Raw genomic sequence first — 25,817 nt, 5'->3', positions numbered from 1 at the left:
ATCCCAGACCAAAAGTTATGTCTAAATCTTCTCAGTATTTAACAAGAAAAAAAATGAAAGCTCAATAGAAAAATGGGCAATGACATCAACAGAATCAATGGGAAAAGGAAAAATTAATGGCTCTTACACATATTAAAAGGCACTTACCCTCACTCATCATAGAAGAAGCATAAAGTAAAACTACACTGAGATACCATGTTCACCCTTGGGATTGCCAAGGTCAAAGTGTGATGATCTGGAGAGGTTGTGGGGGAGTGTACACCCTCAGTCCTGGCAAAGGCAGCTTGAGGCTATTGTCCATGTGCTCCAGTAATTCCATATGGAGTCATCTCCCTACAGATATTCTCACATGAGAAATGATGTATGTACAAGTTTTTACTGCAGCGCTCGCTGCAACAGAAAGGTCTGAAACAAGGTAAACGACCATCCACAGAGGAGAGGTGAAACAGACTACTGTCCTTCTCCAACGATAGTCTATGCAGCCATAAGAAGGAATGAAGATGCTCCCTGTTGATACAGAATGATCCCCAAGATGTGCTATGTGGAACAGAGCAAGTACAAAACAACACCACCACAAAGAGGAAACGGGAAAAGAGAAGATGGGGGGACCCTGTACTGGCCTCCCTTTTCTAATTCATATCTTCACAATCTGAAGTTATTTTTGGATGATTATATAGAAGAGAAACGTGTTCTTCTATAAGCTTAGATTGTGGTTTTATTACCGTAAACTCTAGTTTATTGCCCTCAATAGATAATTGGTTAGGTTAATAGTTGTAGTGAAAAAAAAAAAGTAGCTTAATATCAATTACTCTAAATGAAAATTCTTTTTGGCAGAAGTCTTCTATAATAATTGCTCCATAGTCATTAAGAACCCTGGAGGAGGGCATGGCAACCCACTCCAGTATTCTTGCCTGGAGAATCCCTATAGACAGAGGAGCCTGGCAGGCTGCAGTCCATGGGGTTGCAAAGAGTCAGACACGAATGAGCAACTAAGCACAGCACAGTCAATAAGAACAAAGAGTCGATCAAGCCACTTATTCCTGTGTCCTCCAAAGCGTGTTCTATAGAAACCAGTTCCTCAGGTTAACAGAAGTTCCTTCAGAAATGTGTTCAGTGGTCAGATAAGTTTGGGAAATGCAAAGCTAACTAGGTCAAGTGTGGAGACATTCAGAGTCTTTCAGTAATTATACATGGTGACCTCCCCAAAGCAGGGCCCTGGATGGCTCCACGGTAAAGTACTGCCTGCAATGTAGGAGACACAGGAGATGCGGGTTTGATCCCTGGGTTGGGAAGATCTCCTGGAGGAGGAAATGGCAACCCACTCCAGTATCCTTGCCTGGAGAACCCCATGGATAGAGGAGCCTGGCAGGCTGCAGTCCATGGGGTCAAGAGTTGGGCACGACTGAACTCATGCACATATACTTTAGAACTGACTGTTTTGCTACAAGACACACACACACACAAACATGTATATATATATGCTTTGGGGATGAGGGGGTAAAGCCAAAAAAATGTCTGAGGAATGAGGCGTGGTGTATCTAAATACCAACATGTTCTGACTCACCACCTCTCCTCTGCCTTTTGCATCCTGGGAGCCCGACTCCTGCCTTGGTCTGTCCTGAGCCCCAAACACAAGCAGGGACAAGTGTCAGAGCTGGGTCACTATGGGTCCCTGATTGCCCTGGCTGCCGGTGACATTTCCTTTCAGCAGGCGGCTCCTGGCCAAGTCCCCTCCCTGAGGCAGCAGACAGGGTCCTGCCCAGAGGTTCCCAAACTATACCAAAGCCTGACCGCAGGCTGGACAGACCGGCTATTCCGACATCCGGGCTACCCACACACCCAGCTCAGCTTCTGCTCCTCCTTTCAGTCCTGGGAGACACTCGGCCAGTCCAGGCCTGCAAGGCTGGGGAGGGGTGCTGGGGGATTTTCTGTTCTGCTTTGCACCCTTAAAGCTTACTTGGTGCCCAACAGCTTCCTGCCTGGTCAAGCAGGGGCTCACCGGCCCTTCCTCCCAACACTGGCACCACATCCAGACTTAACTCCCGGGAAGGGACAGTCGTCACCCCGCATGGAGAGGGGACTGAGAATGCGAGTGCCCCGGGAAAGGGAACTGTGGCTTCAAATGCCCTCACGTGAAAATGACTGAGACGGGTCAGCGCGGGGATGAGAGAGGCGGTGTTCTGGGGATCTGGAGCAGGCTGGGGGGTGGGGGGTAAGTGGAAAGCAGGAAAGAAAGGAAATCACCCAGGGGAGGGGATCCAGGGCCTCCAGCCAGACTTGCCCCTTGATTTTGGACGTAGGCGGGCACTGCCCTGCCCCGTGGGGACCTCTGGATCCCTGTAACAGGCGTGTCTCACTGGAGGTTGCGTTCATGCCTGTTTCCTCAAAGAACTGCCTCACTTGCCTTGCACCGCATTCTCTCACCTCCCCACACCCCTTTTTGCCTCCAGCACCAGGAAACCTCCGCGCCAACTCCACCCTCTCGGGGTTCCTCAGAGGCTGGCTCTTGGCTGCCCTGTCAGTCCCCTTCGGCCGGGTTTTCTCTTCCAACCCAGGCCCTAGGGACTGTCCTTCCAGCAAAACTTCCCCTACAAGTCGGCTCCATGATGTCCTAGGGACCTGCTCTGCGGCTAACAGGCGGTGCACAAACCTACAGGCAGGGTGCCTGCCGCCTGGGAGCGCTGGCCTGCTGGAGGAGAACCTCGGGGCCGGCAGCATCCAGGCTGACGTGGCCCAAGTCAGTGTGGGTTGATGGTTCGCTCACCCAGGAGGCTAGAAGAGCCCCAGCCATCAGACACAAGGAAGGGGCTCCACGGGTGCCCACAGTCCCCCCAGGCAAACCCCACACCAGAAGGGAAAGACCCCCTGGATAGAGGTGGGAGGGCAGATCTGGATATGAATCCTGACCTCGCCGCTTAAGACTGTGTGATCTCGGACACCTTTCTTAATTCCTCTGAGACCATGTTTTCTCAGCTGTGAAGTGGGTAAAAGACACACATATCCTCAAAGGGTTGTTAGGATCAGATGGAAAAGGGAAACTGGGGTTCTTGGCTGGGTCTCAGAGGTCTGTAACCCAGAGACACAGTGCGCACATTTTGCCTGTGTGCAAACACGTGCGTTTTCCAGGGAGGAGTCAGGTTTCACAGCCACTTCATACCCCGAAAGTTAAAAAACAGCAGAGCTGACACAGAGTTCAAATCCTGGCTCTGACTGGCGGCATACTACTCTCTCTGTGCCTGTTTTCTCAGGTATACATGGGTTTCATAATAGGAAACTGTCTCGAGTTGAGAATTAGATGCAAGAAAATAAGCATTTAGAACACTGTCTCTAGGTGTTGGCTGTTCTTAATCTTCTAACATCATAGAAGAGAAACCTGAGGCCTGGAAGAGGTGAAGTCTTGACCGAGGATGCGTTAGGCACCAAACATTGGCCACAGCAGGCTGCCCTGTTCCGGAAAGGGTGACAGCTCAGGATGGGGGTGCAGGAAGGTGGGAGTGAGGAGGGAGGGGAGCCCCCCAGGGCGGGGAGGAGGAGGGGGTGAGAGGGGAAGGACTGAGACTCCTAGCGCATGTGAGCCCCGTCTCATCATTGTGAGCCCCTGCCAGCTCGTCCAAAGTGAGGGGGGAGGGGAGGGGGTGTAAATAGAGGTGAAGGATGAGCACTGATGAGGGTGTAGACCCAAATGCATTCACTCAAAACCCCAGAGAGACAGAGAGATCCCCTTGTGGCTCAGTCGGTCAAGAATATGCCTATCAATGCAGGAGACTCAGGTTTGAGCCCTTGGTGGGGAAGATCCCCTAGAGAAGGAAATGGCAACCCATTCCCACATTCTTGCCTGGGTAATCCCATGGACAGAAGAGCCTGGTGGGCTACAGTCCATGGAGTCACAAGAGTCGGATGCAACTTAGTGACTTGGCCACCACCGTTCACCTTCACCCCTACCCCTGCCTCGCCTGGGACTGTGGCAGCTGTCCCGCTCTACTCCCAGTGCAGGACCAGGGACTGAGTACCGCCCCCTGGGCTGAGGCTGGTTGGTGGCCTCTTCTCTGCTCTGCCCCCTCGCAGAACCCAGGAGCCTCCTCCTGTGTCTGCAGTTCGATAATTGCTTTCTCTCCCTCCACGCCTTTCCCAGGCGTTTTCCGCACAAAACTTCTACTACCTTTGTGCCTACAGCAGAAGAGGATTCGTCAGTTCAGTTCAGTTCAGTCGTTCAGTCATGTCTGACTCTTTGTGACCCCATGGACTACAGCACACCAGGCCTCTGTGTCCGTCACCAACTCCCAGGGTTGACTCAAACTTATGTTCATTGAGTCAGTGATGCCATCCAACCATCTCATCCTCTCTCGTCCCCTTCTCCTCCCACCTTCAGGGTCTTTTCCAGTGAGTCGGTTCTTCGCATCAGGTGGCCACAGTATTGGAGTTTCAGCTTCAGCATCAGTCCTTCCAGTAAATATTCATGTTAGCTTTAATTTCTTCACTTGTTCAATGACTACTTTGTGTTTTCTCTCCGGCTCGGGCACCTGGTGAGATCACTTAGGCCACTTTTGCTCAAGCGACCCCAGAGAATCTCCCGCAAGTTCAAACTTCCCCCTTCCTCCCCTTCTAATTTGTTGAGAAAGGGAGGTCTGAGCAGGATTTTGGCTGTTAAGCACAGCTGCTGCGCCCTTCTGGACTCAGGCACCTGGATAAAGATCTAACTGTCCCTAGCCGGGCTGCCCTCCTCCGGTGCCTCCACAGCCTCACCGTGACCCTGACCATGTACACACAGGCTTCCCTCCGCAGCGCACGCTCGGCCGCACCCAGACCCCCACCCTCTGAGCACACAGCACCTCCAGGCAGACCTCGTGAATGGCTCCTTTAAGCTCCAGAGCCCTCTTCTGAAAAGGTAAATACATGCAGAGCCACGTGGGTAAATTTCCAGAGCTGTGCTCCCTGGGCCTCTGTGTCTGGTCCCGAGGGTCAGCGTTGAGCACTGGCCAGGCCGCCTGGGGCCCGTTGCGGGGAGTGGAACGGTGACGAGGATTGTATCTGTGGCTGCTGGAAATTTTTCCAAGAGCGGAGCAGGCTATTTGTTTATGCCTTCTCCTCCTTTCTCTCCCAACATCACTGTCTTCCCTCCAACCACAGGGAAGTGGAGCAGAGAAGCTGGGAGATGCCGGCTTCCTGCTCACCTGTCCCGCGGCAACTCTATTACTCTAGGGAGAGGTGCCTGCTGACGGTCCCAGGAGGATGGCAGCTCTGCGAGGGGCCGGGACCCTGTCACGGTGGAGCATGTGCTCTGTGAAGCAACAGATGTCTCAGAGAAAGAGACAGAACCCAATGCCCAGGGCTGGCCTCCCAGGGCCCTCTCCACCTTCTTGGCCAGACCAGCACCTCTGAGCACCTGCCCTTGCACTGACCCTGAGTACGTGCCTGTTTTTTTCCTCCCATCTGGGCTCAAACTCCCTGTTCCCGTGGTCCCTCCTGAGCCAGGTCTAGAGAAGGACAGAGCTTCCTCCCCAGGGTTCATCAGACAGCAAGGGGGATGATGATCAAAGATGGAGTAGAAGAGATGGGGGTGGGGGGAGGTGAACACCGAGCCTCAAGTCCAAACAGGGCACATGGGCTATAGGGGGGTGGGTCTCAAGGAGGGGAGCTTAGACTGGTCCTGAGAGGGAGTGGAGGTGGGGCGGGAAGAGCTTGCAGGGAGAGGCAAGGTCCAGTGCAGATACTGAAAGGTATGGGGGCGCGTGGCACCATCCAGGAGCGTGGAAAGCAGGGCAGAGCACAGTGAGGATGCTGGGGTCCTAGGTAGGATGGAGGCTGGACATGGGTTATACTTCTGCAGAGTCTGAACTGACCCCGGAGGGAATTTAAACTGAGGTTCCTTTTCACCCTTTCTTCTTCTGCACAGACCCTCCAGGCACAAGGAAATAACACTTGCACCTTCCAGAAAGGGCTTCTTCCTGCTGGGGAAGAAGGACCCAAGGATTGAACCCGGGTCTCCTGAATTGCAGGCAGACTCTTTACCAGCTGAGCCAGGAGGGAATCCCTGGAGAGAAAGTAAGGACACAGAACAGAGAGGACTGGATGGATGGGGGACAGTGGTGGTGGGGGAGTGGGGAGAGGCAGAGACAAGAAGAGTCTGGTATAGAGAAAGGGCTGTGGCAGTCTTTGTTGTTGCTGTTTTTCTTTTGCCTAAAGCCCAGTCCACTGATCTTCCTGTCGTGGGCACCCGGTAAAGCTGGCTGAACGGAGGCAGAGAGGGCCTCGGGGCTGGGCGGGGTGTCCCAGGAAAGCTCGGTGGGTGAAGGGAGTCCAGAAACTGGGAGCACCAGCCCAGCCAGCTCAGTGCCCCTCCTGCACTGGGAAGCCCCGGAGAACACACCCACCCCAACCACAACAGGCTCGTGTCCGAGCAGCCTTGGGTCGCCACTGTGGTGAAGGAAGGACAAGGCCATTATGCAAAGGGGAGGAACTGTGGCATCTTCCAAAAACGGCAGCCTCGATATTTCTGGTTGCATGTGTTCTTCTGGAACCTTGCCCATCCCCACCAGGGGGTGGAATCTGCGTTCTCCCCTTGAACCTGGTGGGCCTCTCTATCTCAATGAACAGGCATGGCAGAAGGGATGCTTCCTGACTTCTAGGGCTCTCTACAACTTCTGTGTAAGAGGGTGAGCTCCCTTAAAGCCCCCGTGGGAGACGCCACACAGGAGGCAGAGAGACCCCGGAGCTTCAGCTGACCAGCCTCCAGCCTAGACACCAACCTGTGGCTGAGGGATCGTCAGGTGCCCCCCAGCCCCATCCACCCCAACCCAATGGGAGACCCTGAGAGAGTCTCCTGGCTGAGCCCAGTCATCCTTCAGAACCACAGAGAGAACGAGGAAATGATTGCTATTGTTTCAAGCCTTTGATGGTGGGAGGCAGGTTGCTAAACAATAGCTACAGGTGTAAGGAGAGCAGGACCTTCCTGAAATCTGTGCCTGGCCAGGGGCAGTAAGATGCACCTGCCAACTACAGAGAGGAGTACACATGGAGAGATGTTGGTGCGAGGATGCTGACACCCAGTCACTCCGAGGTCCCTGGGGCACCCCAGTACCCGAGACGCACTGCACATGCCTGGTCCAGGAAGCTGGCACGATAGATGGCCCTGCCAGGGGGAGTATCCCCGAGGTGCAGGAGGGCCAGTCTCCTCCTTCGCTGCAGCAGCTCCCCAGGGGAGGGCTGGAGCTTTTCTCCCACGGGGTCAAACATCCCAGCAAGGCCGCCCTGACTGTGGCTCCATATTGCTTCCTCCTTCCCTAGGATGACGCCCGCTCCTAACTGTGGCTGGCACCGTGTGGAGTCTTCACCAGGTTCCAGCACAGGCATCGCACCCCGCGTGCCCAGTGACCACCCTCCGTCTGCCCCATGGTACTTAATGCGTCCCTAGTCTCCTCTTCCTGGGTCAATCACAGTATCCCCCAGAACATTTTTGCTCCCTCTACCCCCAAGGGATGTTTGGCACTGTCTGGGGACATTTTTGGTTGCCATGCTTGGAGAGGGGGATGCCAGTGCATCTTTCAGGCAGAGGCTGGGACTGTGCCATGCTCTCAGCCCCTGGAACGGGGAATGACCCAGTCCCAACTGTCAGCTGTGCTGGGGCCAGGAAACCCTGCTCTCTCTCGAGTCCTGCTTGCCTTGCGTTTCATCCCTGTAGTACTTTGTTCCTTTGCTTTCCATGGTGATGGCTAGATATATGACCCTTCCTGAGACTGAGACACTGGTATGGGCTTCCCAGGTGGCTCAGTGGTAATGAATCCCCCTGCCAATGCAAGAAATGCAGGTTTGATCCCTGGGTCAGGAAGATCCCCTGCAGAAGGAAATGGCAACCCACTCCAGTATTCTTATCTGGGAAATCTCATGGACAGAGGACCCTGGTAGGCTACGGTCTATAGTGTCACAAAAGAATTGGACACAATTTACTGACGAAATGAGACACTGGTATCTAACGATCTCCAGCAGGCCTGATGCCCTGCTGACGGGACAAATCTCTCTTGGCCGAGGCAGCCTGGTGAGTCTTAGCTTTGGAATGGACCGGAAGGAAGTCCTGAGGAGCCAATAGTGCCCCCACTCTGGGCACTGGTGGGGATGGGGTGGGGGGGTTCTCTGAGGAAGCGTACACTCTGCCAGGGCCTGGGCCGCAGAGATGAGTCCCAAGGGGCCGTCCCTTCCGTAACTGCTTCCTTGCCTGGAGCAGCCCAGAAAAGGGTGCCCCCAACCAGAATGATGCCTCCATACAATCACGTCGCATTGTATCAGCACTGTCAGGGGCAGGAGGGGAAGTGGGGGGGGGGGAAGGGGGGTGCTCCACTCTGCTCACATCCCAACCCTGGCTGTAACACGGGGCTTCAGCCTCCTTCTGTGAGCTACACGCAGAGCTGGAGCAAGAACAGATGATCCAAGCTGGGTGTGCTCCCTCCCTCCCTCCGCCTGATGCTCCTGCGGAGCGCTCTGAGAGGGAGAAGGAGAAGGGAGGATGCAGGGGGATGGGGTGCCAAGGCCTCAGGGGCACACTGTCGCACACTGAGCTTGCGTGTATGACCAGAAGGAGGCCGGGCTCCGTGCGCCAGGAGGACACAGCCTATTGTCCATCTCTGCTCCCTAGCTCCCTGTGAGAGTGGCCCCCACGGGGAGCCCCTGATAGCAGCATTACCTGCCAGCTCTCTCTTGCCTTCCTGCCAGCCTCAGCCACATCCTCGCTGTCCTCCTCAACCCCTCTGTGCCCCAGGCCCCCACAGGAGAGGAGGTGGAGCCAACCCTCCTTTTAGATTCCTGCTTCTCAGAGCTCCTTCCTCACTTCCGGGAGGGTCCAGCCAGCAGGGGTCTACTTTCCTGACTTCCTGGGGGCCTTCACATTGTCGAACTAAAGGAAAAGTCTCACGGTGGCTGGGGCAGCAAATGCAGGGGAGAGATCACACAGGGGACTGTGGTAAGAATGAGCACGGGAGAGGCTTCCCTGGTGGCTCAGGGGTGAAGAGTCTGCCTGCCACGCAGGAGGCACGGGTTCCTTCCCTGGTCTGGGAAGATCCCACATGCTGCGGAGCAGCTGAGCCCATGCGCCACAACTACTGGGCCTGCGCTCTAGAGCCCGGGAGCGGCATCTGCCGAAGCCCTTGCACCCTATAGCTCGTGCTCTGCAGCAACAGAAGCCACTGCGATGAGAAACCCATGCACTGCAACTAGAGAGCAGCCCCAACTCGCCACAACTAGAGAAAAGCCTGTGCAGCAACGAGACCCAGCACAGCCACAAGTGACTGACTAAAAATTATTCCAAAGACAAAACAAAAGAACGAATGTGAGAGGGTTCCTCACTCTGATCCCCAAGGAGAGAGGGACCCCCAGTGACACACCCTTAAGGTTCTGCACCTCACGGGAAACGGAAAGATGCAAATGCCAGCTTGTTCCCATTTCCCAGGTGGGTAAGCGGAAGCTCGAGGCTGAAAACGGCAGAGGCGCTGCAGACAAAGTGGGTGCTGGGAGAGGAGGGCCCAGGCAAGGGGGAGTGAAGAGCCTCCCAGCTTCTCCTGGAAACGTCAGGGAAAAATGGCCATTGCATGAGGCCTGAAAGCTGGGGCAGGAGACTTCACTGAGTTTCCTGAACTTTCCTCCAAACACCAGCTCCTCCGTCATCTCCTCTCCCCAGCTTCAGTGTTTGTCAAAGCCAAGTGCTAGAGCCGACCCCGTGGGGTATTCAAAACCAGCCTCATGTACCTCCTCCCATCAAGCCTCGCTCTCCCCAAAGGTAATGTGCAATTTGCAGCTGTTAAACCCTTACTAAGTGTCAGCCTCTGGCAAGCAGAGCTTTCCATGCATTATTTAATTCCATCTTCATAGCCCTATGATGTAGATACTATTATCATCCCATTTTATGGATGAGAAAACCAAGGCTTGATGAGGATGGTGATTTGCCTCATGTGACAGAGCCACGGAGGGGCGGAACCAAGAAGCCAACTTCTAACTGGTGGACACTCAAGTCCTCACTCTGGACCCTGCTATTTACAGATGTTTACTAATGTATGGGGCTTCCCTGGAGGCTCAGGTGGTAAAGGATCTGCCTGCAATGCAGGAAACCCAGATTCAATCCCTGAGTTGGGAAGATCCCCTGGAGGAAGGAATGGCTACCCACTCCAGTATTCTTGCCTGGAGAATCCCATGGACAGAGTAGCCTGCAGGCTACAGTCCATGGGGATACAGAGTCAGACATGACTGAGCAACTAACACTTTCACTTCTTCACTGATACATATGCCTTGCTTGGCTCTGTGTGGAGACATACGGGCCTGTGAGGATCATCCCACCCTGAAAAGTCAAGGATGAGGGGCTGGATCCCAACAGCAGTAGCTATAGTGCTATAATAGCTATAGTGCACACAGGGCTTTTTCCATTCAAACCGAGTAAAATAAAAAATTCAGTTCCGTGGTTGGATTAGTCACACTTCCAGTGTTCCCCATGTAGCTCGTGGCTACCATATGGACAGTGCAGAACGTTCCCATCACTTCTGAAAGTTCTGGTGGACAGTGCTGGCCTAGAGTCTGCCCCACTGATCACCGGCTATGCAATGTTGGGCCAGCCAGCAGACCACCCTCCTCCTGGGGCTCCCGTGCCTGTACTGTAGCTGCCTAGAGTCCCACCAGACCTCACAGAACACGTGGCCCTTCATTTCTGAAATCCCCTGGATGGGGGCCTCACTGTGACTGATTCCGTGTCAGAGGATGATCTAAGCAGGGGTCTCAGACCTTGGAGAGGAGATGTTATTGCTCAACAAACATGAACTGAAGCCTGGTGCGGGGGTGATGTGCAGCTGCCAGGGAAAGTCACAGAATGTCAGAAGTAGTGAGACCTCAGGGAACTGAGATCCAATCCCCTCATCTCAGGAAAAGGCTAGAGACCACACGGGGATGTGGCCTGGCTCCCAGTTCAGGGAGCACTGAAATAAGCAAAAGGTCACACTGTGACCCACAGGCCCACGGGGAGCAGAAGAACCCTGTCAGCTCCTCGGGAGTTTCCTGAGATTGCAGAGGACCCTGTACACGACAGTGAGGTGGGGAAGAATTCTTTGGGGAGAATTCCTACTGCCTCTGGGGAGATGAGGTCAGGGGCAGCCAAGAAGAGATGTGCTCAGCCTTGGGCATCTGATGGGCAGGAACCCCGCTGTGTGACTGCCAGGGCTGGGGCGGCCAGGGCAGGACGGGGCCTCTGGGTGATCCATCCCTGCCCTGTTTACGGACCTGTCTCAGGTGCAGCTGGAAAGGAGCTGGGAGTACAGGCAGCAGCCACAAGGGAGATGAGCTGTGAAAGAGCATTTATAACCAGAAGAGCCGGGAGAGGAAACGATGACTCATGGACTGCACACATCTGCCCCAGGAGGCTGGGGTGGGGGGTGGGGCAGTGCTGGGCTGGTGGTGAAGCCATTGTTTTAAGAAAGAGGAGAAACATATTAATTTTCTCCATCAAACCAGCCAACACTCATTTTTGAATTAAAAAAAAAAAACAAACTATAAGCACTATCTATCTTTAAAAAAATGTATCCTACAAAATCCTGGCCCAGGACTCCTGAAAAGTGGCAAGCTCATCAAAGCTATCTGAGAAACTGTCACAGCCAAGAGGCGCCTTAGGAGTCGTGGCAACTAAATGCAATGTGGTATCCTGGATGGGATCCCGGGACAGAAAAATGACCCAGGAAAAACTCAGGAGGGTAAAGAATGGACTTTGGTTAATGATAATGTATCAGTACTGGTTCATTAATCGTAGCAAATGTCCCACACTAATAATGTAAGAAGTTAACAATCAGGGAGACTAGGGGTGGTGTGTATGGAATTCTCTGTACTTATCATCTCAATTTTTCTGTAAATCTAAAACTGTTCCAACAAATAAAGGCTATTAAAAATTTTTTAAGGTGCTTATTAAAGTGGCTTTTAAAAATTATAAGAATCCCTTTAAAATGATTATTATATAACCTTTAAAAATGGGAAAATAGGGAGAGGCCGAATTTGCTCAGAATTCTACAATTTGCCAAGTGTGTTTGCCTATATTAATTGCATTTTTCACCACGGCCCCGGGAAGGAAGTATTATCATGATTCCCATTTTCTAGAAGAGGAAACAGAGGCTCAGAGTGCCTGGTTAACCTGCTCATTGTCACGCGGGCTAGGAAGCAGGAGAGGAAGCCGAAACTGGAAACCTCCTTCCTGGTGCTTTTCCCACTGGCTCTGGGCTCCTCACTCTCTGCTGAGCTCGGCTGTGAGGGGAGACACCTGTGACACCTCCCAGCAGGTGCTGTGGGGCTTGTGTGACCCTCAGGAGCAGGGTGAGGGTAGAGGCTGGGTGATCCACCTTTGGGGGCCAGGTTACAAAGACACGGGGCTGTGCGGTTTCAGCACTGGCAGCCTGGAGCCCTCCCTCAAGAAGCTGAGGGCCTTTGCGGGCACCTGGCCAGGGCAGCCACCTTCCCCTGAGAGCCGTGAGGGCAGTGGGGACCGTGGGGAGCTATGTGAAAGGGGCAGTGTGAAAGCTCAGCAGTGGCCCCGTGAAAATCAAAGGCAGAAGGAGCTCGGCTCTCGGGTCTCCCAGCTCTGGGGGCCACCACGGCCATCACCTGTCACAAGAGGCTACCAGCAGCAACTCCAGGCTGCATTTAGCTGCAGGGCAGCCTGGCTGAAGGTCAGCCTGGATCTCCAGCCCTTCCTCCAGAGAGGCAGATTTTTCTTCACTGACTCAGTGCTTAGCACAGCCAAGGTCTGCAGCGCAGGTGGCTCACATCAGAGCAGCCTACAGTTAGGATTACTCTGGTGAGGCTTTGAGCTGACCCTCTGGGATGGTGGTAGAAATCCGTGGATTAACTATTACCAGGCAGCCCTGTGAAGGGAGCCCTGTTGGGAGATGTACAAGTCCAAGGACAGCCCCGGTCCAGGTTCCCTGGCAAACTGAGTGAGTCTCCGGGTAAAAAGTACAGGTAAGGAAATACAGTTTGCTTTGAGAATGTTACCTCCATATTTCCTCAACAAAGCCTCATGGCAACTCGTGATGGGAGTGAGAAGAATGTAGAAAGATTTAAAATCATATTCGAGTTCTTTCCTTGGGCCATTTTTAGCTATGTGGCCTTGCATGGAGTCCCCACCTGCTGCCTCAGCTTTCTTATCTGCATAGTGGGGTGAAAATATTTATTTGGATGAGATAATAATATTATTACATGTAATAATATTTATTACACGAGATAACGAGATGAAAATGCTCCACGAGTTGCACACTGTTTCTTAGTCACAGGGGCTTCCCAGGTGGTGCTGGTGGTAAAGAACCTGCCTGCCAGTGTATGAGACGTAAGAGCCACAGGTTCGATCCCTGGGTCAGGAAGATCTTCTGGAGGAGGGCATGGCAACCCAGTCCAGTATTCTTGCCTATGAAATCCCAAGGACAGAGGAGTCTGGAGGGCTACAGTCCATAAGATTGAAAAGAGCTGGACAGGACAGAACAGAAGCGATTTAGCACGAACACACGGGGTCACAGGGGCTGTTATCACTCCTCGTCTGAGATAACAGATCTGGTGGCCTAGCCCAAGATCTCCACTCAGTGTCAGGCATGAGGAGTGACTCTAGAACAGCTGAATGCCCCACAGTCGGGAAATCTTTGAGATCACCCTGCTGACCCTCCCCACCTTCCATTTTTAGAAGAGACTGAGGTTCCCAGTGATGACTTGCCCACGGCCAGCCAACTGCAAGCTGAGCCTCGACTCCTGTCTCTAGTCGTGTAGCAGGGGTTGCTGCCCTTTGTTCCTGATGCTTCTGAACCTTCGGGGACCTGGTGACAGCCACCACCCAACACCCACCCTCTGCCCAGACGCCAGAATCAGGGCGAGAGTTCAGTTCACCACATTTCACAGTTCATAATCAAATCAGGATCCTCCAGTCCAAAAGGCCAAGAGAACAAAATGGCCAATGTGGTGTAAAAAAAAAACACAACAACAAACCAACAAAACTTAGAAATGACACCTAATTACTGAGAAGTTTTGAAAGGACTTTAACTTAGACTTGTTTTTATTTAATTTGATACATATCTTGTGGATTTTTACCCCAGGAATGTAAACTTTTTGTGTCTCCTCTCCAAATGGCCTGACAGTATTCCAACAGGACTTACATCTTGCAATTTGGTCCTTAAGAGGTCATTAAGCTCTGAAGTGGATGTTTAGCCCAGGTGTGGAATTTAGCCCAGATATGACTGTTGCCATTTCTGTTTTCAGATTTTTCTAAAACCCCTGTGGTTAGTTGTAATCTCCATCAACTTCTAGCTCAATTAACTTTCATTTTCTCTAACCAGTGGACTTTTCTGGAGTACCCACCTTAGGTGCCTAAGGGCCCCTGGGTCTATCTTTTGTGAGGGAGAGAAAGCAGGAAATGGGAGGTAGGTATTCTTTAGGTAAGAGTGTGCTTTGGCATCTCAGGAATTTGCACACAGATGCTGAGCTCAGATAGTGGAGTTTGCACGCCTAGCTCTGAGTCATGCTCTCCATTTCCCAAGGGGCTCCCAGCATACCCTGTCTCAACGTCTTAATGATTCACAGAGCTGCCCCGACATCCCTCAGAGGTTGAAAACTTTCCATGTCCCTTCTAGGGAGTCTAGCTCAGGGGTTAAACACAGACCGTCTGTATTTGCATTCCAGGCCCTCGCTTCAGCTGTGGGATGACCTTAAGCAAGTCACTCCCAGGACAGAACCTCTGCTGGGTGGGCCAGGAAAGAAGGCACAATTCAAAGACGATTAACTCTGCTACTGATGGGCTAGTCTGGAAAACAAGTCGAAGCTGATGTGTCAAAGTAAGGTTTTGGTTTATCGCAGCAAAGTAAGCTGCTCCCGTGATCATAGGCTCATACCTACTAGGAGTAAAACATAATAAGCGTGGACTCTATGAGAATCTTAAACAGCGGTCCCGGGCTCCTTTGCTAAAACTTCTTCAAAGAAACCCTGGGGGCAATAAGCAACGAGGTCCTACTGTAGAGCACAGGTAACTGTTCAAGGTCCTGCGATAAACCATAATGGAAAGGGGTGTGAGAAAGGACACGTATGTGTATAACTGAGTCACTGCTGTACAGCAGAAACTAGCACAACACTGTGATCAACTATCCTTCAACAAAATCAATAAAAAAATAAAACTCAGGTGCTTTCAGGTCAAAGCAGCCTGTATGTTCCAGTCTCAGCAGGCACTGTATTCAGAAATCACAGCCCGGCTTCAGATACCCTCACAACTCAGTTACTCCAGTTAAAACTACTAAAGTGAACATTACAACTGCCTCTGTGACAACAGCACCATGTCCACTGTTGTGATACCATGGTGAGCTCGCCCTGCAAACACTGAGGACACCCTGGTACGTTAACTTCCTCCCAGCAGTGACTACCAGGGTTTCCTCTTCCTTTACAATGAGTCACCATCCCATCTCTGAACCACAGAGAACTGATGTCTCAGTGCTGCAGCTGACCCAGGGGAGTCCTCCTAACTGGTCCTCAGCCTGGAGCCTGACTGCTCCGTGGGCCACTAAGGGTGGCTGAGATCCAGGAGCTCCTCTGTCCCCCAGTGGGAGCATCTTTGCAACTTCAGCAACTAGCCCAGCACTTCCCTGGTGTTCCAGAGGCTAAGACTTCTCATTAGCACTGCAGGGCAGGGGCCCAGGCTTGATCCCTGGTCAAGGAACTAGAACCCATGTGCCACAACTAAAGATCCCGCATGCTGCAACAAAGAATGAAAAGTCCATATGCTGCAACTGAGACCCAGCACAAAAATAGATACATAGTAAAAAAAAATAATAATAATAATCTCAACTCTTTAAAATGACAACAGCAACAAACAGCCCAGTCTGGTGCAGGGGACACACGGGTCCTCACTGCACCTCTGTCTGTCTGTCTACCACACCACAGGATCCTAAAGAGACAAGACATTCAAGGAAGCTTCTGGAAATGGAAATTGCCAAAGGGTTTAGCAAGAGAGCAGAATCATAACTCATCCCTTACTCTTTCTACCCACAGCTGTGTAGACAGGCCCCTGTAGTCTGCTTAGATGCCATCACTTACCTAGGGCTCCTTGGCAGATGTCTGTGCGAGTGGCTCCTCCAGTAATAAATTGGGGATCATCACAGATCTCCTGAAAATGAGACCCACAAAGTATTGTCAACGTATATGCCATATACTTTTGTAGTTAAGACACCTCAGTTTCCAACAGATGCACTGGACCCCTCTGTCTCTCCCCTCTCCTCTAGGGAACGCCTGGCTGTTGGACTGCCATGGGGTCCTTCTCTGACTCCTGGTCTGTGGGTCCTGATAGGTGGTAGGGGATCCTACTGCTCCACCAGATCCCAATACCCCACACTGCCTGGAGCCTACTTCATCACGCCACTTCCTAGGTCCAGGGCAGTGCCAAGTCCAGCCTCGTGTGGGGGCCTGGAGATGGTCCACACTCTGGAGTTGCCCTGCCCACCATGCCCGCCCCCTCCTCTGTCCCTGCATGGGATTTCTCCTCTCCGACCCAGTTCCCTCCTTTTCTACATCTTATCATATCTCAAGACCCACTGCCACGAACTCCATGAAGCCCTCCTTCACAGTCTGGCCCTCACCCGTCCTTTCCATCCTGAATCCCAGAGTATCTGTCCTCTGCAATTCAGCAGCTAGATGTGTGCTGTACATGGTGCTGGATACCACTATGTCTTCCTAACACTTATGCTTCTTGAGGATAGGGGAAGGTGTCTAGCTTTCTGGATTTGCCCACAGGCCATGATACTTGGGGCGGGGGGTTCACATACTGTGAGCCTGCTGTATGTCAATACTGTGTGTGGTGCTCTATCTCAGGAACATGGATGGGCAACAACCCAATTTTATAGGTGAGGAAACAGGCTAAGATGAAGCTACGTGTCCCAAGATGCATCACTCATGGCTGCAGACAGCAATGGGATTTGACTGCTGTAATCTGTACACTCCCTCCCCTCCTGAACTGCCTCTAAATGATTACTAACAAGCCAAAAAGGGCTGTCCCACAGGTCGCCTACTGGAAGCCAAACTTGGACAGGGCTGGCCCCTCTGCTGCCCTCTCTGAGCATGCTTCCTGATTCTGAAGAGCCCCACCCAAAACCACAGAGGAAACACAGAGCATAAATCGGGGCTTCCCTTGGCCGGGACCCTTTGATTTGGAGAAGCTCCACCCCAGAGCGCCCGGTGGGCCCCCTCTCTGTCAAGCAGAAGCGTTTCCTGGGTGAGGCCAGGATCTAGCCCCTGTCCATCGTGGCTTAGACTGTAGACCCTTCTGGAATCCACAGCAGAGCACACTCCTCTCATGCCTGCATTGTCCCTTCCCTGTTTGGGTAGGTCTGTCTGGGGGAAGACAGGCACAGTGAGAATGCTTTTTTTGCTGAGGCAGACGAAGCCAGCTTTGTCCGAGGCCTGACAGCCAAGCACTTATCCTGCTGATGGAATACACGGAACTTGGTGCTGGGAGTCTAGAAATCATATTGATAATCCTCGGTGCACCAGGCACTTATCCCAGAAGGGTTTTTCCATTATTTTTGAGAAATTTTTCACACCTTTGGCAGCCTCTCCAAAGAAGGCAAAGTTTAGAGTGGCTCTTAGAGATGCTTCAGGAAATTGAAACTTGTACACAGCATGAAGGGCACGAATTAAATATGGAACATCACAGTCTCAGGAAAGGGGTTGAGAGCCTGGGCTTTGGAGTTAGCTGGAGTGTGACTCCTGGCTCTGCCACTTCTTGTACAGTGGGTTCTATGACCCTGGCAAGTTACTTCACCTCCTTAAGACTCAGTTTCCTCATCTGTATAATGGGGATAGTGATGACAAGTGTACCTATGAAGTTTAAATGAGATGACTATGTACGTGTGCCTTGGTAAGCACTATATAAGTTACCGACTATTATAGTTATTGAAGGAGTATCATAATCACTGAACTTGGAGGCAGGAGATGCAGGTTTGAGGCTGAATTCAGCTAGCTGAGTGTAAACAAGTCATAAAGCTCTCAGAGGCCTTAGATCAGTGGTCCCCAACCTTTTTGGCACTAGAGACCGGTTTTGTGGAAGACAAATTTTCCCACGGATGGGGTGGGGTGGGGAAACGGTTTGGGGATGATTCAAGCATGTTACATTTATTATGCCGCCGCTGATATGCCAGGAGACTGCGCTCAGGTGGTAATGCGAACGATGGGGAGCGGCTGTAAACACTGATAAGCTTTGCTTGCTCACTTGCTGCTCTCCTTCTGCTGTGTGGCCCGGTTCCTAACAGGCCATAGGCCTGCACCGGTCAGGGCAAGGTGGGGACTGACATGTCTGCCCTCGCTCCAACCTGACTGGTGCCATCCTTGATGGTGACCAGCCAACAGTGACTTTAGCCGTGTCCTCTTCCCATCTGCAGAACCCTCTGTTGGGAAAGGGTGTTGGGAAACCCCCTCTGAGGAAGGGCAGCCCTTTGGCTCCAGGGCTGGCCTGCTCCCCTCCCTCCTCTTACTGCCTCCTCTCACTTCCTCGGGGCCTCCTTTTCTCTTCAGTTCCGTTCTCTCTGGGGCTTGACATATGCTTGTGTGCGTGCTCAGTCATGTCTTGACTCTTTGCGACCCTTTGGACTGTAGCCCACCAGGCTTCTCTGTCCATGGGATTCTCCAAGAAAGAATACTGGAGTAGGTTGCCATGCCCTGCACCAGGCACCAGGGGATCTTCCCCATCCAGGGATCGAACCTGCATCTCCTGCGGATCCTGCATTGCAGGCGGATTCTTTACCACTGAGCCACCAGGGAAGCCTGGGACTTGACATATAAAACGTTCCAACTGTTCTCATCTGAAAAAACAACCTCTCGAGTCCCAGGTCCCACTCTCCCTGCCACTTTCCCTCCTCTCCTTTCACAAGAACACTTCTGGAATTACCTGAGCACGCTCTTCATTTCTGGTTCCTTACTTTGGGGTCTACAGCCGTCTGGCTCCTACCCACTGCAATTCGGTTGTTGCTGTTAAGTCACTAAGTTGTGTCCAACTCTTTTTGGTCCCATGGACTGCAGCATACCAGGCTCCTCTGTCCTCCATTATCTCCCAGAGTTTACTCAAATTCATGTCCATGGAGTTGGTGAGGCTACCTAACCATCTCATTCTACCCCATGGCAATTGCTCTGTTAAAGTCACCAGTGACTTGCTTTTGTCTAGATCCAGTGGATACATTTTTGTTTGTCTCGCTTGATCTGAACTACAGCTGTTTGAGAAGCAGAGAGAGTGGCTGCGAGCTGTGGACTCTAAACACCCACAGGCGGACAGTCCTGGCTCCAGCCCCAGACACCTGTATAAGCAAATATTTAACCTTCTCAAGCCTCAGTTTCTTCAACTGCTGAATGGGTCTATACCTGTTGCCCTCCCCATTAGTTGCTCAGTTCATACCCTGTCCCGCCCTAACCTGGGGATCTAAAATGGGCTTAGATTTCCATTTTCCCATCTGGAAATCCTACCGGCATTCCCAACTGATGGGTGACCTGTCTGTCTAACTCCTAATCCCTTCAGAGGCAAAACCCAATATACACTATGCCTGGCATACAGGAGGCGTTCAATATAAGCTTTCTGAATGAACGAAAGAATAAGGAAAGAAGTATATAAATTCACAAACTGTCAAGTACTATACAGACATAAGGCAATTGCATTCTCGCTTATCACTTCCACAGTCGTAATTTTGTTCGAGGCTCATTACAATCTTGCATTCATTCATTCATCCCACGAAGAGTCTTTTTGTTCACAGATGTATCCCTGTGCTGACATTTAACAAGCCCTCAACAAATACTGTGAAATGAATGAATGACCAAATGAAAGCATACTCTGAATGCACCAGGGATGGACTGGTGAACAACACACACAGGTCCCTGCAGTTCAGTAGGAAGGACAAACCAATACATGGAATTATGTGTACGAACTGTGAAATGCTGTAAAGGAAATTAGCAGAGTTCATGATAAAGAATGACAGGATGAGAAGGGGGGCTGCAACGAATGGTCAGGACAAAATCTCTTTGGGGAGGGGACACCTAAGTCCCAAAGAATGAGTGAGCCAGATTCCAGAAAACTAAGAAAGAGCATCTCTGGCCAGTGAGGCAGGAAAGAGCAGGGTGCCATTGAGAAACTAAAAGGTGCTAGGCTTGGTGAGTCAGTGGAGAGAGGAAACTCTCTCTTTTAGATAAAGAAATGGAGGCACAGAGGTTAAACAGCTCACTCAAGTTAGCAAGAAATGAACTCAAGTGCTCTGGGCCAAGGGTACCTCCTACTGCACTTGCTGCCTGCGGCTGGGTTTGGGGCAACAGAAGGTGACCAGGTGATGGGGATGGGGGTGGGGGTTCGGGTCGGGGGGATAGGGGTAAGCAGGACAGGAATGCTTATTTTCCTAACAGGAATCTAGAGGCTGGATTTCCCAGGAGGCCTCCTTGGGGTGTGGTGGGGGAAGGTCAGAGAGGTGTCTGTCCCATAGGAGGTGGGGCCAGGAGGGATCCCAGGGACACAGGATGTACAAACTGATCAGGGAAGCAAACTGCACCCAAGGCCTGCCAGGGCACGGAGGACAGAGATCCAGGGCCAGTGGGAAAAGGGAGCTCAGAGGAGTCCAGGAGATTCCGGGGTGAGGAGCAGGAAGCGGCTCCTGGCTGCATCTCCCCTGTCCTTTTGATAATCACCAGGGTAAATACTACAGGGAGCTGTCTTGCCAGTTCCCATCTGGAAAAATAAACAGGAAACTGCGTGGATAAATCTAACCATCACTTCAAAGAGACAATCCCTAGTCACAAACGTCCAGGCTATGCGTGGACTTTCTCCCTGAAGCAGAGAGAACCAAGTTAGAGACCGACTTCCCCGCGAAATTCCGTAACACCCACGCCCCGGTCTCCCGCCCACCCCCACCCGTGGCCTCGCTTCTCTCGGGCCCGCCCGGCAGAGTCCAAGAAGTTTCCTTCAGGCCCCCTTATGTCACCCGCGTTTTTGAGAGTTTTTGCCGGAGGGCCTGCTAGTGCCATATGTGGGCAGTATGCACCTCGGCGCGTCCTAAGGGCCCCGTGGGTGGCAGATGGGACGCGGGCGACCCCGCGCCAGCGGCGCCCCGGATCGGGCTCCGGGCCGCGGGGCTCGGCTCCCCGTGCTCCCGCGGCTCCCCGCGCGCGGGGCCGCGTTCTCGCCAGCTCGGAGGCCGGGCCGCAGCGCCTCCGGGCCCCGCATCCCGCCCCGGGCGCGCTCCCTACCGTGGGCCGCTTCCACTCGATGCCCCGGGTCTTGCTGGAGTAGGGTCCCAACTCCTTGAAGCCCAGGGAGGAAGGCAGGGCCGGGAAGGAGGGGTCCTGGAACAGCGCCCCGGCCTCCAGGCACTCGTCCCGCAGCGCCGCGTAGTCCTGGTTGAGGTACTTGACCGCCCTCTCGTGCGAGCCCAGCCCCTCGGCCGCCTCCCGGTCCTTCGCCAGCTTGGCCGCAATGCCCGCCATGGTTGGCCCGGTGCCCGCGCTGCCGCCGGGCGAGCGAGCGAGGGTCTCGGCTGCGGGGATGAGCGGCGCTCGGCAGGGGCGCGGCCAGGGCCCGGCGCGCGGCAGCGGGACTGTGAGCTGCCGCCGCCGGCGATGATTCACCGGGTCCCGCAGCGCCCTCCGCCCTGCGGGCGTGGCCTGGCCGCTCCCGGCCTGCTCGGCGCCCCACCCGGGACCCTGGCGGTCCGCGGCCTGCACAGCGCCAGCCGGACGGCGGTGGCCCGCGGGGCCGGTGCTGCCACCTGCGGACGGCGCCCGGGATGGCCGAGCGGGCCGGCTGCGAGCACCCCGGGCATCCCGGTGGAAAAGCGGGGACTCAAATCCAGTCTCACTTTAGCCGGCTTCCCCCTTGCTGGAGAAGGCTGGCGGAAACCCAAGGCTGGGGCTATCCTGACTCTCCAGGAAACACCCTGTGAGTTAGAAGGGGAGAGAGCTGGAGGAGACGAAATCAGCTCTGTAAGAAGGTGGTTTCTCTGCTATAGACCCCATTGGACAGATGGGAAAACTGAGCAACTGAGAGGTTAGATGACATCACCCAGTGTTGCTCAACTAATTTGGGGCGGAACAAGGATTCCAAGTTACCAGAGGCGTGTTACAATCGGAAGGCTACACACTGCTACTAGTTAGCTGTATGATCACAGATAGCAGGGTCAGATTTGGCAAATAAAAATACATCCACCTGTAACAGGGAAGAACAAATCTGATTCCATATTAGATCTGTTGTGTTGCCTGTGCTTACTCATGCTGGTTCTGCACCTTTTGTTAAAAAAAAAAAAATGTTGCCTATAGCCTGAAATATATAGGGGAGCCTAGTCTCAGGGCTCTGACCTAAAAGAGTCCATTCACATAGAGATAAAAAGTTGGGGAATAGAGAATAACATTTGTCTCATTGAAGGTTTATGGGAACATCTTGACCTGACCTACATGGACAGCTAAGAAAGGATTCCAACACCAAAAAGTTTGCAACAGCTAACCATGCCGCTCCCTCAGCTTGCCTTTAAAGGTGCTTTGCTGAATTCCTTAAGTGAGTTAAGGGCTTTTTAACAATGAGACACCCCAGTTTCCTTGCATGACCCTGCAATAAACCTTCCTCTGCTCCAAACTGTTTTGATTTGTTTGGCTTCACTGGGTATCGGGCACACGAAATTTCATTCAGTAAAACACCCAGCTAAATTTGAATTTCAAGTAAACGCTAATGATTTTTCACTATACGTATGTTCCAAACAGTGAATGGCGGCATACTAAAAAATCATTTCTTATTTAAGGGAGCAAAATTTGCCACCTCAAAATGTCTTATTTGGCATGTGGATTATTTTGAGCTGAAAACAATGGAGGCCCAGGAGACTCAGGAAGAAACTGACCTTCCTGATAATGGCCTGAAGAATTTAGATAAAGGACCTGTTTCCAGAACACAGCAATCACCAGAGATATCTGCAAAGATTATAGGCTCAGTGTGGTGGGGACCTGCGAGGCCTAGAGATCAGATACCTCTCTGTGTCCCATTGTCTCTTTGTTGTTTAGTCCCTAAGTCCTGTCCGACTCTTTGTGACCCCATGGACTGCAGCACACCAAGCTTCACCATCTCCCGGAGTTTCTCAAACTCATGTCCATTGAGTCCGTTATGCTATCTAACCGTCTCATCCTCTGTCACTCCCTTCTCCTGCCCTCAATCCTTCCCAGCATCAGGGTCTTTTCCAATGAGTCAGCTCTTTGCATCAGGTGGCCAAAGTATTGGAGCTTCAGCTTCAGCATCAGCCCTTCCAATAAATATTCAGAATTGATTTCTTTTAGGATTGACTGACTTGATCTCCTTGCAGTCCAAGGGACTCTCAAGAGTCTTCTCTAACAGCACAGTTTGAAAGCCTCAGTTCTTCGGTGCTCAGCCTTCTTTATGGTCCAACTCTCACATTCATGCATGACTACTGGAAGAAACCATTGCTTTGACTATATGGACCTTTGCTGGCAAAATGATGGCCCTGCTTTTTAATATGCTATCTAGGTTTGTCATAGCTTTCCTTCCAAGGAACAAGCACCTTTTAGTCATGGCTGCTGTCACCATCTGTAGTGATTTTGGAGCCCAAGAAAATAAGTATCTCACTGTTTCCATTGTTTCCCCATCTATTTGCTGTGAAGTGATGGGACCAGATGCCATGATCTTATTTTTTTGAATGTTGAGTTTTAGGCCAACTTTTTCACTCTCATCTTCGACCCTCATCAAGAGGCTTTTTGGTTCCTCTTCACTTTCTGCCATAAGGGTGGTGTCATCTGCATATCTGAGGTTATTGATATTTCTCCCAGCAATCTTGATTCCAGCTTGTGCTTCATCCAGCCTGGGATTTTGCATGATGTATTCTGCATATAAGTTAAATAAGCAGGGTGACAATATACAGCCTTGACGTACTCCTTTTCCTATTTGGAACCAGTCTGTTGTTCCATGTCCAGTTCTAACTGTTGCTTCCTGACCTGCATATAGGTTTCTCAAGAAGCAGGTCAGGTGGTCTGGTATTCCCATCTCTCTCAGAATTTTCCACAGTTTATTGTGATCTACACAGTCAAAGGCTTTGGCATAGTCCATAAAGCAGAAATATACCTTTTTCTGGAACTCTCTTGCTTTTTCAGTGATCCAACAGGTGTTGGCAATTTGATCTCTGGTTCCTCTGCCTTTTCTAAATCCAGCTTGAACATCTAGAAGTTCATGGTTCATGTATTGTTGAAACTTGGCTTGGAGAATTTTGAGCATTACTTTGCTAGCATGTGAGATGAGTGCAATTGTGCAGTAGTGTGAGCATTCTTTGGCATTGCCTTTCTTTGGGATTGGAATGAAAATGACCTTTTCCAGTCCTGTGGCCACTGCTGAGTTTTCCAAATTTGCTGGCATAATGAGTGCAGCACTTTCACAGCATCATCTTTCAAGATTTGAAATAGCTCAAGTGGAATTCCATCACCTCCACTAGCTTTGTTTGTAGTGATGCTTTCTAAGGCCTACTTGACTTCACATTCCTGGATGTCTGGCTCTAGGTGAGTGATCACACCATCGTGATTATCTTGGTCGTGAAGATATTTTTTGTACAGTTCTTCTTGCCACCTCTTCTTAATATCTCCTGCTTCTTTATGTGTGCAGAGAGCACGTCCTAGGGGTCATTAACTTACTGAACTCACTGGTCAGGTTATAGGCCTCATGCCACCTTTGTTTTATTGTTTTGGGGGAATGTGTGATGCTTCTGTTGCATGGTTTTGTTACTAAGCAAGCCTGCTTGATTTTGTGGTTAAGCAAACCTGGCTTTCTTGAGTGATCATTAACTTACTGTGGTCTCCCAAAGCCTCCTAAAGTTGCTTCTCTATCTGTGATATAATCTCATAATGGGATTTCAGAGCTATTTGATTATCCTACTCTGTCCCTATCAGAATTAGATGAAACCTAATCACCTTGCCAGAGTCTGTGCCTAAGCATCCTTTCATAGTCTTCAGGATGTTTACTGCTCTGTGCAACGTAGAAATTGATAGCAATGCAAATAATTCTTGTCTGTGTATATGCAAATGAATTTCTTGGGGTAGAAGTGCAATCAACTGTCTTCCCTCTCTCAGTTTTGCATATATTAACAAATTCCATTTAGTATTCCTAATTGTTCTTTCAGATTCTTGTTTGAACTAATTTTTCAAGAACATACACTGGGTTCCCTCATTTGTTCATGAGTTAGATCAAAACTAACTAAATAAATAAAATGGGTAAGAAATAGTCAAAGAAAACAGAGGCAAAAAAAGGAAAACAGGCATTTTTCCTTGGATAATAGGATGGGCATGTGTGCATGCTCCATCCTGTCTGACTCTTTGCGACTGCATGGACCACATGGACTGTAGCCAGCCAGGTTCCTCTCTTCTTGGGCTTTCCCAGGCAAGAATACTGGAGTGGGTTGCCATTTCCTTCTCCAGAGAATCTTCCCAACCCAGGGATTGAACCCATGTCTGTTGAGCTGCATTGGCACGTGGGTTCTTTACCAGCTGAGCCACAGGGGAAGCAAGAGAAGGATATTGGGCAGGTAGTACTAACTTCAAGCGTTTGCAGGATTGTCCTGGAGAAGAGGAAATGTGTTCATTCTGTGTTGCTTCAGAGGGAGAGAAGGAACTAGTGGCAGATTTGAAGGGGCACAGATTTTAATTCACCATGAAAAATGATTAAATAGTGGCTGGAGCTGGGCCATGTGCAATGGGCCACCTTGTGATGCTGGGAGTCCAGCACTGCTGGTTGCGTTCAAGGGGTCAGGAGTTCCCCAGCTTGGCCGAGTATCAGAATCACTTGT

The 25,817-nt window shown here is 51.5% G+C and overlaps 1 protein-coding gene across 1 annotated transcript in view; it reads right to left on the bottom strand.

Moving 5' to 3' along the window:
* The window catches only part of CAPN2 (calpain 2), a 56,474-nt gene extending 34,765 nt beyond the window's left edge, over positions 1–21,709 (bottom strand). The window contains exons 1-2 of the mRNA XM_018060202.1: positions 21,244–21,709; positions 16,072–16,141 (exon numbers count right to left, since the gene is read on the bottom strand). Coding sequence (XP_017915691.1) covers positions 16,072–16,141; positions 21,244–21,480 — 307 coding nt within the window. The 5' untranslated portion in view covers positions 21,481–21,709. The remainder of the gene's footprint in view (positions 1–16,071; positions 16,142–21,243) is intronic.

Source organism: Capra hircus, chromosome 16 (genome assembly GCF_001704415.2).
Source record: "Capra hircus breed San Clemente chromosome 16, ASM170441v1, whole genome shotgun sequence".
Lineage (NCBI taxonomy): Eukaryota > Metazoa > Chordata > Mammalia > Artiodactyla > Bovidae > Capra > Capra hircus.
This window is presented reverse-complemented; position numbering and strand designations above follow the sequence as displayed.